Raw genomic sequence first — 12081 nt, 5'->3', positions numbered from 1 at the left:
GATAATCACCAGTGATAATACGTTTAAGTTTTTTGTAAATAAGTTTGTTATTACACTTACCGTCTAAAAGGTCAACATTACATATTTTCAAAGAGGGAAGAGAAACTACAGGTCTAGATAAAAGATTAGAAAAACTGCTTTGGATTATTCTTAACAATCCAGTGGGTATAGCATTGCATACCTTATTATAACCTATTGTAATTCTAACTCTGTATTTGTTAATGAAATCATTATAAGATAGGAAAAAGCCATTATCATCTAATAAACCATGAATAAAAATAATGCCTTGTCTATACCAGCAAATCATTCTTTTGAATTATATTTTTTGTCATTGTTTAATAAATAAATGCTCATATTTGAAGCTGATGTTCAGTGATTATGTCAATTTGTAGGTAACCTGGAAAGCTAATTCTTAATATCAAAAATTGCTAAACAAATGTTGTTTTAATAACAAAGTTAAAGGAGTATCCAACAAAATACTACAGGATTTAGTATGCATGTTTTGGAAAGCAGAACATTTCATATGCGTGTCAATTGTGTTGACTGGAAAAGGCATTTGTTTTATAATTGAATTTAGATTGTATTTAAGATTTTTTGGGAAAGATTTATAAAAATATATTAAAAGAAAACTGGTGTGTGTGATTTGTGTATTTGATGTGATTTATTTATTTATTAATTATTTAGTTCCAGAATCACATTTTGGAATATGAAGAATAATACAATGACAATATTACAGTTGCTTATTTTATTAGAAAAATACCACATAAAAAGAATGGACTTTTTGAAAACCAAATTTCTTACCTCTTATAACTTAGAATTATACGTAAACTGAAAACAAGCAAACAAATAAATAAACTAAAAACTGTAAACAAGTAATATTTTAAATAGCACTGAAATGTTGGCAATTTTTGTTGTTAATAATGTGACTATGTATACACCTTGTTCTTGTGGTACTAAACGTTAAAAAAAAAAAACTATTTCAAACACTTGAAATGTCAGTATATTCAGTGAAATATTTTAAGATTTATCATACAAAATCTCATGCATTTACTAATAGAATTTCATAGTCTTATTCTGAGAGTAACCAGGCTATACTTTGACAGTTTAGAGACTCTTTCAATTAGAAGGCCACCATCACCATCACAAATCATATTTATTTGAATTCTGTGTAGTGTGTAGGCCTACTTTATTTGTACATTTGTTTGCGTGTACATTTTAATTCATTTTTTTCTTTCGGTTGTTATCTATAGTGTTGATTAATGTTCACTGAATCAAAAAAAAAAAAACTTTCAGCTATAAATATTAAAAAACGTGTATGTTCTCAATAGATTTGCGCATGCGCAGTCACATACCCGGAAACATGATGACGTGATATACCGATGTGTTGTGCGGTACGGAATGCTTCTTATTTTAAATGCTGACTGCTTGACATTTCGTCCTCGTCATTATACACTGTATGCACAATGCTGAAATATTTCGTAGCACTTATTTCAATGGTCCTGGCCGTATGGACGGTGCCGGAGTGGCTCACATTCCCGATCTATGGCAGTGTTGTGAATGTGCTGGAGCCGTGGCTGCGGCAGCAGGTCAGTGACGTGCCAGCATCTGCTCCGGGGCGCATGCTGACCGAAGATGAGCTGTCTTTATACAACGGAGAAGAGAACAGTAAAGGATTGTACCTGGCGATCTTAGGACAGGTGTTTGACGTTGAAAAGGGGCGGAAACATTACGGCCCTGGCGGCGGTTATCATTTCTTTACAGGTTAGTTCACTATGCAATTTACAGGCCACTGAGTGATGCGAACGCATAGAGATCGCTGAAATCTGAGTGTTGTTTGTGCAGGGAAAGACGCATCAAAAGCATTTATTACAGGCGATTTCACAGAGGCTGGTTTAACTAGCGATGTCTCGGATTTCACTGACTCCCAGATTGTGGCTCTTTATGACTGGCTGTCATTTTATCAGAAGGACTACACTCCAGTAGGTGGGTACCAAATGACGCTCGATGACCATTTTCATAGCGAGCTTCTGACCATTTTGTTACTATATGTCTTTGAGAATTTTATATTCATAAACAAATTTGAAAGAAAATACATTTTATTTTTAGTAAAGGTGTTGATATATTTGAATTATTTAAAGAACCTAAATAGCCTGTAAGACTCTTCCATGGTGTAATAATTGCAATAAATGCACTTTAGTTTATTGTAACCTTCTTAGAATATTTAGTATATTGTCTTTATGCATGTAAATATTATTATTAAAAAATAAAAATGTATAATTATATTTTAATGCAAATCGTGACAGATTTTTCATTTCAAGGTGACCTGTCCCTTTAAGGTGTCTGTCTGTTTGGCCCTTGTGCTGCAGGTAAACTGATAGGCCGATTCTACACAGAAACCGGGCAGCCCACTGATGCTTTGTTACATGTCGAGGCTTTCTTGTCTGAGGGGTTGAAGAAAAAGGCCCAGGCTCAGAGTGAGATGCAGCTGTACCCGGCCTGTAACTCGGAGTGGAGCGAAGCCAGTGGGGGACGGGTATGGTGCTCTACAATGAGGTAATTTTTTGACCTTTTTAATCTATTAATGCTTTAGCCAAACATTTGATAAGGTTCCTAAAAAATTTAACAACTTTACATTTTTTTTTGTAGTGGTGGCATTCACAGGGCCTGGGTTGGAGTACCCAGAATGCTTTTCTCTCCTGGGTCTGGCCACTCCCGATGTGTGTGCATCCGACTGTCAGATCCTGTTCACACTGAGAACCGAAACCTCAGAGAGTACAAAGACTGTCCTCCTCATGCAGAGTCCTGTCGTATCACTAAAGACTGAGCTACAAGTATTCATCACACTATAAGAGCCACTGTATTTCATTTGACACATTTTTCATAGAAATGTTTTTGATGGGTTTATTGTAGCTGGCACATTCCAAGTACCTGATGCTGCTTGTTCTTTATTGTAGTTATGTTTCTAATTGAATTAATTTCATTGCAGTTTGTGGCCAAGTATATTACTTGTGCCATAAAATCAAGATTGTTCAATAAAAGACCATTTTATAGATTTTTTTTCAATCGTCCTTTATGTAGAGTTGTCCTCCCTTTCTTGAAAAGGATAGTAGAGGTGGCGACAGGCTAAATATCTGAGCATACAGATACCATACAATGTGCAGAAAGATTAAACAGAGGCCAAATTGTAGGTTTGTCACATAGACAAAAAAGCACAACCTGCATTAAGTACAAAACAGTTGTAGTGGTCAAAAATATTATACATTTATCTGTACAATTTAACAATACCAATAACAGACTGTGGACTTGGTCCTCCTCCCTCTGAAATATGATCAGAAATGTAAAAAAGAAGAACTTTGATAAAGTGCACCTGTTAAGCATGGACATGAAAAAGCACTTAAAATATGATAGGTGATAACATAATAGATAACATAATGTGACGCGTTACGCCACCGTAGAAGACTTGAAAACAACGACCAAGCGAGCAGCTCCCCCAACGCTAGCTTGCAGGGCAAACGTTAACTGGAATGTATCCTTTGGTGATCAGAAATGAATAAAATTAAATTATGATGCAATGAAGACTACCAACAGGCTACAAATGATGTCATGCATATGCATAGTAAGCATGTCAGAATTCTGCACCTGTCTGGCTTAATAGAATCACAAGAAACGATTTGAAATCAGAACACTTCCACATCTGAAGTGTTTCTCAAATTTTAGTATTGTAAACTAATGGATCGGTTAAAATAAAGCCCACTGAATATGCAGATTCATAAATGATTAAGTGACCATGTTACTAATAACATACCATTAACCTAGCAAGGAATATTTCTCCATCTCTCTCTTAGTGTTTTGATTTGAGCTCCTTCCAGTGAGGTTAAAATGTGTTCAAAACCTCAATACAACAACTGAAAGACCCTGCACAGTATGATTAAGGCTTCACACTACTTAAAACATGGCTACCTTACTTTCACAGATCCCTTCATAACCAGCAGCATTCAACACTAAACACACTTCCTTGAAATGTTCATAAGACGCTGTATCTACTTCAAACTGGGGTTAATCAATCTGTAAAAAAAAAAAAAAAGTCAATTCGAGTACGGCATGATTGCACGTGGGAATCATGTACTAGTCTTGTCATTCTGATGGAAAATGAAGTACTAATAATAATCATATAGTGTCCATATAGCAGATTAGCCCTGTATAAAACCCCTATGGTTCTTTTTATTTACTTGGTTTTTGCCAAAAGCTGACCTTGGAACTACAATTTTCATTTGCATCAGCACTCCACTAGTTTTAATCTGGATCCTCGACATATAATAGTTTGGTTCTAAAAAGTACTGCTAGAACAAACACAGATTGTTATGGTTGTATTTTCTCTTTGAGAAGAATGGAATGGTTTTGTTCAACGGCTCTTCCTGTCTTTGTGTCTTACTCCATTTCTTCATCCTCTGAGGGCCAGCCCGTGGGTTCATGCTCAGCTTGGCTGGTGCCCGTCCTTCACGTTGCTCTCGTGTGTTAGGACACGCCGCCCAATGTCAGCACATCAAAGCAGATGTCGCATACACGCACAGGTTTGTTCAGGTCAAATTTGATGATGGGGATCTCTTTTATAGAGCACTTGTGGCAGAGCAGACGCCCACAATGGCGGCTAAGAGAGAAAGAAAAACACAATGAAGAATGAGTTATTAGGTGGCAGGACAAAGGAAGATCATAAATGGAGTTATGATTTGAAGAGAAAGAAGGGTGTGTTCTTTATAAAAGTCAAAAGACTGAACACTGTATGTTGCCTACATACCAGTGATGTTTCCTGGTGGTGACTCCGAATTTGGTCATACATTCATAGCAGTTTGAACCATCACACCATGGGGGCTCTTTGGATAGCATATCTGAACCGTTCAAAATGTGATACATAAAACTAGTTAGATATAACTACTACCAGCATTGGTCTTAGAAACACTAAACCTTGTATCTCTTACCTAGCAGACGGAACAGAAGCTGCTTAGTGGCAACTTGATAGTTGAAGATGTTGGTGCCCTGGTTGTTATTAAGGCCGAGTCGGGCTCCAGCCCTCACAATGGCACGACACAGGTTAGCATTTCCTTTCACATATGCCAACAGAAGCACTGGAAGGAGAAAAGCATCAACTATCATTGACCCAACCGAAATGGCATGATTGCTATTATTATGGGAAATTACCCATTTCAGTATAATCAAACTGGTTGTACTTCACCAACCTGTGTTCCCCTCATTGTCTGGTTTATCCAGGGGATACTCAGGCATGCACTCCAAAAACAGCTCAAAGATGGCTGCCGCGTTCTCCTTCCCATACTGACCAAGGACATGCATGGGAGATTGACCTCTAGAGAGAAGAAAACAGGGCCAAACTATTAAAGTTAGTGAATGTCAATGAAAATTGCACATTTAGTTTTTTATTTTTATATATTTGTGGAGTGAGACACAAATATATAAAAGTGAGTCCAACCTGAGATTATAGGCCTCTGCATCTATGTTGGACTCGGTGAGTAGAGCACGCACATTATTCAGACGCCCCTGCATCACGGCCAGATGAAGTGCTATTAGAAGGAAATTTAAGAAAATGATACAATGGAATTCACTGATACAGGAATAATATATGTACTTTTTGTGCCAAGATTTTAATGATTTACTGAGGCCTATTACTGCAATAGTTTACCATTGCTTCCATTCTCATCTACTGCAGCGAAATCAACACCATTCTCGATCAGGACAGAGCAGATTGTGGAAAGATCCAGTTGTGCGGCGAGATGCAGTGCTGTCTGACGATGCTTGGTCAACTCGTTTACTTTAGCACCAGCCAAGAGCTGCAATCCACACATACATCAGCGAAAACATAAATATATGTTTTAGTTTTTGACTTGGAAAAAGTAAAATAAAATAATCTTTGCTTTACCAGATTTCTGACAATGATCTCTGATCCCGCCTGTACGGCCAGGTGTAGAGGAGAGAGTTTGGCACTGTCCTGCACTCTGGAGTTCACGTTGGCCTGTACGCTAATGAGGAAGAGCACACTCTCTATGTCCGAGTTCTGCACGGCGACATGCAGGAAGTTGCGACCTTTGTTGTCCACCTAGACAAAGAGAGAGAACATTGATCCAGTGGCTTGTGACATCACACATATATTTCATCTTTGTATGTGGGTATAATCAGGCCTGCACACCTGTTCAGCAGCGCCAGGCTCTCTCTTGAGGATGGCTTCGGCAGCCTTGTTGTTCTTATGAGTCATTGCACAGGCAAACGGCGTCATGCCTTGTCTGTCTCGAATATTCAACCGGATTTCAGGGTGGGAGATGAGCAGCTGGATGATGATGCTTTGCTGGTTGCTGATGGCGACATGGATGGGAGCACGACCCTCTGAATCCTGCATACAGAGAAATGGATACTGCAGCTATCAAGGCATTTAAACTGTGTGTACATGGAACATATCTGCATAAAACACCAATTAAATTGCATTCTGTCATCTAAAGAAAAAGAACTAGAGTGAATGTATGCATCTGTATGAACCTGTGCGTTCACATTGGCTCCAAACTCCAAAAGGCATTGCGCCACCTCCTCCAGTCCCCAGGACGCAGCCAGATGCAGTGGGCTCTGTCCATCCCTTGCCTCCTCATCTCCCTCACCGTTAGGACCAGGCCTCCTCGGGCTGTTCACATCACAGCCACTGAAAACACATGTTGAGATCGGTGATGTGGAAATGATATAAAAAAGCCACATTTTGGAATGTCTGTTCAGTTATGTTCATTTATTTATGTAAGTGATTATTCAGAATTAATTATATTAATTTAAACAGCATAACATGATTATTTTGATTTTTGATAACATTTTTGACTAAAAAACAATTCTATATTTTTACATATAAGCTTTTAAAATCTTGTGTAATCCCAAACCAGTCTCAGCCTGCATAGAGAACAACACGGAAGTTAACATCACCCTGGTTTCCTTGATAAAAACGCAAAAGGATTTTTTTCTATTGGCTTTTGGATTATTACAGAAAATAAGTTCTGTGACCAGCAACAAACATTTGATTATTATACATTTTGTCATCATGATAATCTTCACAAATTAAAGCAGCACTATGTAACTTTTGGCGCTCTAGCGGTTAATAAACAGAACTGCACACATCCCACGGAAGAACATTCCAACCGGAGCTACTTCTCTAAGTTTATGTCTATGGCGATTCACGCAGGTATGTGTTACTCCGCAGCGGTGACGACCCGACCAGGCTACAATAGTCCAAATATAAGTACTTATTATAACTGTACCGTAGTGATTCGGAATAAGACAAAAACGTGGTTTGGAAGATGAATTCATGATGTACTCGCTCGTTATATACATTTTGCAAATTTTGAACACAGAAAAAGTTACATAGTGCTGCTTTATCAGCATGGATGGATTCTGAAGTCTAAATACAATCAATCACTGAAGTAAAAATTTATCTAAGCTATAAACAAACTACACCACAATCACATGACTTCAACGATCACTAAGCTTCCGCCAACTCGGTGAAAGGGTTGACATATAACACATAAACAATGATTTATTAAAAATCATTTGGCGTGAAAGTTTGAGTATACAAGTGTGCAGTTCTAAACACAACAAGGCTGTGAAAGCAGACTAGTGAGTAGATGTTTTTCCTGTACGTTGCGATGATGTTTAAGGTAATCAACAACCAGTGTAGTCCCATTTAGCCATTTTAAGAGGATATTATGTTGTAAAATAAAACATGAAAATATCTTGAGCTTGAGTTAATCGCACAACTTTTTTCAGGCATTTAACCAAATAACAATGGAACTGGAAATGCTAAAGTGCTAACTCATTTCTAGGTTTTGGCCTACAAAAATTTGTCATCCATGCAGCACTCTATAGGAATGAAGCTGCACCAATCAGTTGGTGTTTTGTGTTGAAAATGTCTTTTTGATGGCCTGTCATGTTCATTTTTTTACAATGCAATTTCTGCTCAGAAACTAAATAAAATAAGGAGAGGTTTTGCAAACCTGCGTATAAGGAAGCAGGCAGTGATCTCAGTGTTCTCATCGATGGCTCTGTGGAGAAGAGTCTGCTGACATCCTCCAGGCCCTGAACTCCAACAGGTTGCATCACACCCATGCCTGACCTAATAAAAAAATAATAAAAAATCAAGTCAAATCAACTTATCATAAGCATTATTTTTTTAACAAAAATATGGAAACCTAAATGTTTCAAGATATAATAGAATGTTAAGCAATCACAGTTTAATTATCCCAATTGGTAAATAGAATAAAGTTCTCACCAGTGTGGAAGCGATGTCCTCCAAACCGTTTTCTAGAGCCAGCCAGAGTGGAGGATCACCCTTCTCATCCACCACTGACATGTCTGCTCCTCTTGTGCAGATGGCGTCCACTACTAAAGGAAGCTGGTTACTGATGGCCAACTGTAAAGCTGTCTGCCCCTCCTGGGTCCTGGAACAAAGCATGATTTGTAGTTTGAGGAATTATTTTCATGGTTTCATAAATTATCATCTATTATATGTGTCAACTCTTTCAGAAATAGCAGAGAGGGGATGGGATTGAGACACACAACAGGCAGGACCTCAAACCCTCACTGCTGACATTAACACCACAGCTCAACATGTCTGGGGGATGTATGCTAACTAGGGCTGCACGATAAATCGCATGCGATATTTAACGCGCATCTTGTCAGAAAGCCGGTTCTGTAATCAGCGGTAAATCTCCATCACCTGCGTGCTTTCACATTGAGCAGCATTAACTACACAGAGCCGTTGTTTACCGCTAGATTTACCGCTGATTACAGAACCGGCTTTTCTGACAAGATGCGCGTTAAATATCGCATGCGATTTATTGTGCAGCCCTAATGCTAACCAACGTTTTCTAGCTCTATCAGGTAGGTGTAGTACCTGATGTTGATGTCGGCCTGGTGCTCCAGCAGGAAGAGGGCGCTCTTGCTGTCCTGTCTCTTTATAGCCATGTGCAGTAGTGTTTGTCCATCAGACATGGTGTCATTAATAGCTGCTCCAGAACCCAGCAGCTGTGCGGCAATCGTGTGCATACCTAGTGATGTAAATAAGATGATACATGAAAAACTGAAAGATCTGCATGAGCAGTGAACTCGCAGAAGGAGATTTTAACAGAACCCACCGGTCCAGAGTGCAAGACCCAGAACGGTCTGATCCATAGAGTCTTTCAAACTGAAGTCAGGGATGATCTGCAGGTTGTTGGTGGCATGTAGTGCATTGGCTATGACAGATGGAGCAAAAATACAGTTATGAGTGACAAGAGATGGCACAGCTGCATTGATCAACGATGAAATCAAACATCCTCTCTCATCCTCACCTTTCTGCTCTAGTATGACAGACACCATATATATATATATATATATAAATACTAATAAATAATATTTAATTTATAATAATCCACCTCTTTACTACTACTCATTTGTTATTACATGTAAGATTTCAGATGTATATATACTGTACACTACCGTTCAAATGTTTTGAAGTCTCTTTATGCTCACCACGGCTGCATTTATCAATATAAATGCAATGATCAAAAATACATTAAAAACTGTTATATTGTGAAATATCATTACAATTTAATATAACTGTATTCTATTTTCATATATTTTAAAATGTCATTTATTCCTATGATGGCAAAGCAGAATTTTCAGCATCATTACTCCAGTCTTCAGTGTCACATGATCCTTCAGAAATCATTCTATGATATGATGATTTGCTGCTCAAGAAATATTTTTTCTTATCAATGCTGAAAACTGTTGAACAATCTGAAGCTCAAAATATGAGCATTTATTTGAATTAGAAATCTTTTATAACATGACAAATGTCTTTACTGTCACTTTTTGATCAATTTAATGCGTCCTTGCTGAGAAAGTCAATATATATATATATTTAATTGTTTTGATGACTACACTATTATTCTAAATTCTGTAAATGAGTATGTATGTTCAAACACGTGACAGGCAGGTGATTTCTAATCAAAGCAGACAGACTCACCCATTTGTTGGTGTGATTGACTTTAGCTCCATGTGTGGCCAGGAAGATAGTGGCTGCTTCACTTCCTGCGATAGCTGCTCTCTGCATGAGGCAGTTACCTGAGGACGAGATGTCGTGATTAACTGTTATGAAAGGGGTCATGACTAAAAGGACACAGATAGACATTTTATAAAGTGCAAGATGTGCGGTACCATTGGAGTCTGGTGCATCAGGATTGCTTCCTCTCTGTATGAGCTGCGCTGCCAAACTGTTCTCGTCAAATGAGGTTCCATTCACAACCGGAGCTTCATCCTCAAAAGGGTTGACGGAGGGGTCAGAGGCCACAGTGATGTACTGCAGAGCCAGCCACAGTGCAGTGCTGCCTTCATGGTCTTTCAGCTCAAGGTCCAATCTAGGCATGAAGAGGAGGGATTGGAAGGTTAAAAACACATCATGGGATACACTGTACTCTGTTGCATTTGTACATTTTAAAACACATTTTAGATAACTTTGTGTATTACATGCATACAGATATTTTACGTAGTATACTTTTCCATTAACTTCAACAATTATGTCAGATCATTCGTTTTGAAAAACTTACTGTTTGCATTGCAGCAGCTGGTTAAAGACCGGTTCATTTCCTGACACCACAGCCTCATGTAATGGTGTCCTAAGAATTGGACAATGAAAATATTAAGTGATGAATACACTGAATAAGTTGTACCCCCATAAACATAGTCATTAATACAGAAGACTTAATGTTACCCACCGTCCTTTGCTGTTTTGCATGTTCGGGTTGGCACCAGCTTTGAGCAGAGCCTCAGCGATGTGAGCCATGCCAGCCATAACTTCACCACTATGTTTCTTAGGGCTGAAAGAGCAGACCAGGTGCAGCGGTGTCTCCACTGCCCCCACTGTGGCAGCGTTCACCTGTGCGGAGTGACGGATCAGAAAAGTGGAGGCAAATTCATCTCCTAAAAAGACAGGGAAAGAGAAACACACAAGATGGGGAGAGTACTTAGACCACCAAATGAAAATAAAAAACTTCTCTCACGATTCTTGACGGTTCTCAAAGTTTTAGCAATGAAGGTGGCTTTGTGCCAACTTCAAACTTCTTGTAAAAAAGTGCCACATTTGATTATTCCCTCTGGCCAAATACAAGCACTCGTCACCTCTCTGGATGGCCTTGTGAAGAAGACTCCAGCCGCTCTGGTCCACCATGTCAACATCTGCCTTATTGTTGACCAGTGTGGTGGCGATGCTCTCCAGCTTCTTGGATAGAGCCAGATCCAGCGCCAAGTCTCCATTATTGTCCAGCTCATTCAGCTTTCCAGGTAACTTAGGAATTAAATAAAAGAAAACATGGGTCGACTTTATTTTAAAGGGGTCATATGATGCGATTTCAATTTTTCCTTTTTTAATACACGAGTTTCACAATTTGAGTTGAATTATTGAAATAAATGAACTTTTCCACGACATTCTAATTTATTGAGATGCACCTGTATGTCCCCACTGGATGCAACAAATGCCTCATTTATAATGGGTTTTAATGTTTTTGAATCGTCGCTCCAGGACACAGCCTGACAGTATGGTAAGGGGTGTAACATTTCCGTCACACGCTTGAGGTATTCGGCCAATCACAACACACTGGATAGCTGGCCAATCACAGCACACCTCGCTTTTCAGACCGATGAGCTTTGTAAAAATCGACGCGTTTCAGAAAGGCGGGGCATAGAGGAGAAACAGTAATGTACAGTATGTGGAAAATAATGTGTTTTTTTAACTTTAAACCACATAAACACATTTCATTACACCAAATACACAAAATAATGTTCTTTTTAGCAACATCATATGACCCCTTTAAGGACTGATTCTCACCATTAACTGGCATTCATATTACTAGCATATGTGACCCTGGACCACTCTTAAGTTGCTGGGGTATATTTGTAGCAATAGCCAAAAATACATTGTAGGAGTCAAAATCATAGATTTTTCTTTTATGCCAAAAATCATTAGGATATTAAGTAAAGATCATGTTCCATGAAGATATTTTGTAAATT

The 12081-nt window shown here is 38.5% G+C and overlaps 2 protein-coding genes across 2 annotated transcripts in view; one reads left to right on the top strand and one right to left on the bottom strand.

Annotated features, from left to right (window-relative positions):
* Nucleotides 1-1345: 1345 nt before the first annotated feature.
* cyb5d2 (cytochrome b5 domain containing 2) lies at nucleotides 1346-2958 on the top strand. The gene is made up of 4 exons (XM_016517600.1): nucleotides 1346-1761; nucleotides 1843-1983; nucleotides 2367-2553; nucleotides 2647-2958. The coding sequence occupies exons 1-4, from the start codon at nucleotides 1464-1466 to the stop codon at nucleotides 2822-2824; spliced, it is 804 nt and encodes a 267-aa protein (XP_016373086.1). The 5' UTR covers nucleotides 1346-1463; the 3' UTR covers nucleotides 2825-2958.
* A 94-nt stretch (nucleotides 2959-3052) lies between these two features.
* The window catches only part of LOC107712372 (rabankyrin-5), a 19178-nt gene continuing 10149 nt past the window's right edge, over nucleotides 3053-12081 (bottom strand). Inside the window, 18 exon segments of the mRNA XM_074560082.1 lie at nucleotides 3053-4648; nucleotides 4796-4886; nucleotides 4977-5123; nucleotides 5235-5359; nucleotides 5483-5573; nucleotides 5693-5840; nucleotides 5930-6106; nucleotides 6197-6397; nucleotides 6541-6697; nucleotides 8031-8149; nucleotides 8306-8474; nucleotides 8930-9083; nucleotides 9171-9449; nucleotides 10000-10140; nucleotides 10234-10433; nucleotides 10623-10691; nucleotides 10791-10995; nucleotides 11194-11359. Of these exon segments, the coding sequence (XP_074416183.1) occupies nucleotides 4516-4648; nucleotides 4796-4886; nucleotides 4977-5123; nucleotides 5235-5359; nucleotides 5483-5573; nucleotides 5693-5840; nucleotides 5930-6106; nucleotides 6197-6397; nucleotides 6541-6697; nucleotides 8031-8149; nucleotides 8306-8474; nucleotides 8930-9083; nucleotides 9171-9449; nucleotides 10000-10140; nucleotides 10234-10433; nucleotides 10623-10691; nucleotides 10791-10995; nucleotides 11194-11359 (2772 nt within the window). The 3' untranslated portion in view covers nucleotides 3053-4515.

Source organism: Sinocyclocheilus rhinocerous, unplaced genomic scaffold, assembly GCF_001515625.1.
Source record: "Sinocyclocheilus rhinocerous isolate Xijiao unplaced genomic scaffold, SAMN03320098_v1.1 scaffold298, whole genome shotgun sequence".
NCBI lineage: Eukaryota > Metazoa > Chordata > Actinopteri > Cypriniformes > Cyprinidae > Sinocyclocheilus > Sinocyclocheilus rhinocerous.
This window is presented reverse-complemented; position numbering and strand designations above follow the sequence as displayed.

Bases quoted from the DNA above. Each gene is read 5' to 3' on its own strand.
- cyb5d2 (XM_016517600.1), top strand. From the start codon at position 1,464: ATGCTGAAATATTTCGTAGCACTTATTTCAATGGTCCTGGCCGTATGG. The intron at 1,762-1,842 runs GTTAGTTCACTA...TTGTTTGTGCAG, and splicing joins CGGTTATCATTTCTTTACAG to GGAAAGACGCATCAAAAGCA. The intron at 2,554-2,646 runs GTAATTTTTTGA...TTTTTTTTGTAG, and splicing joins GTATGGTGCTCTACAATGAG to TGGTGGCATTCACAGGGCCT.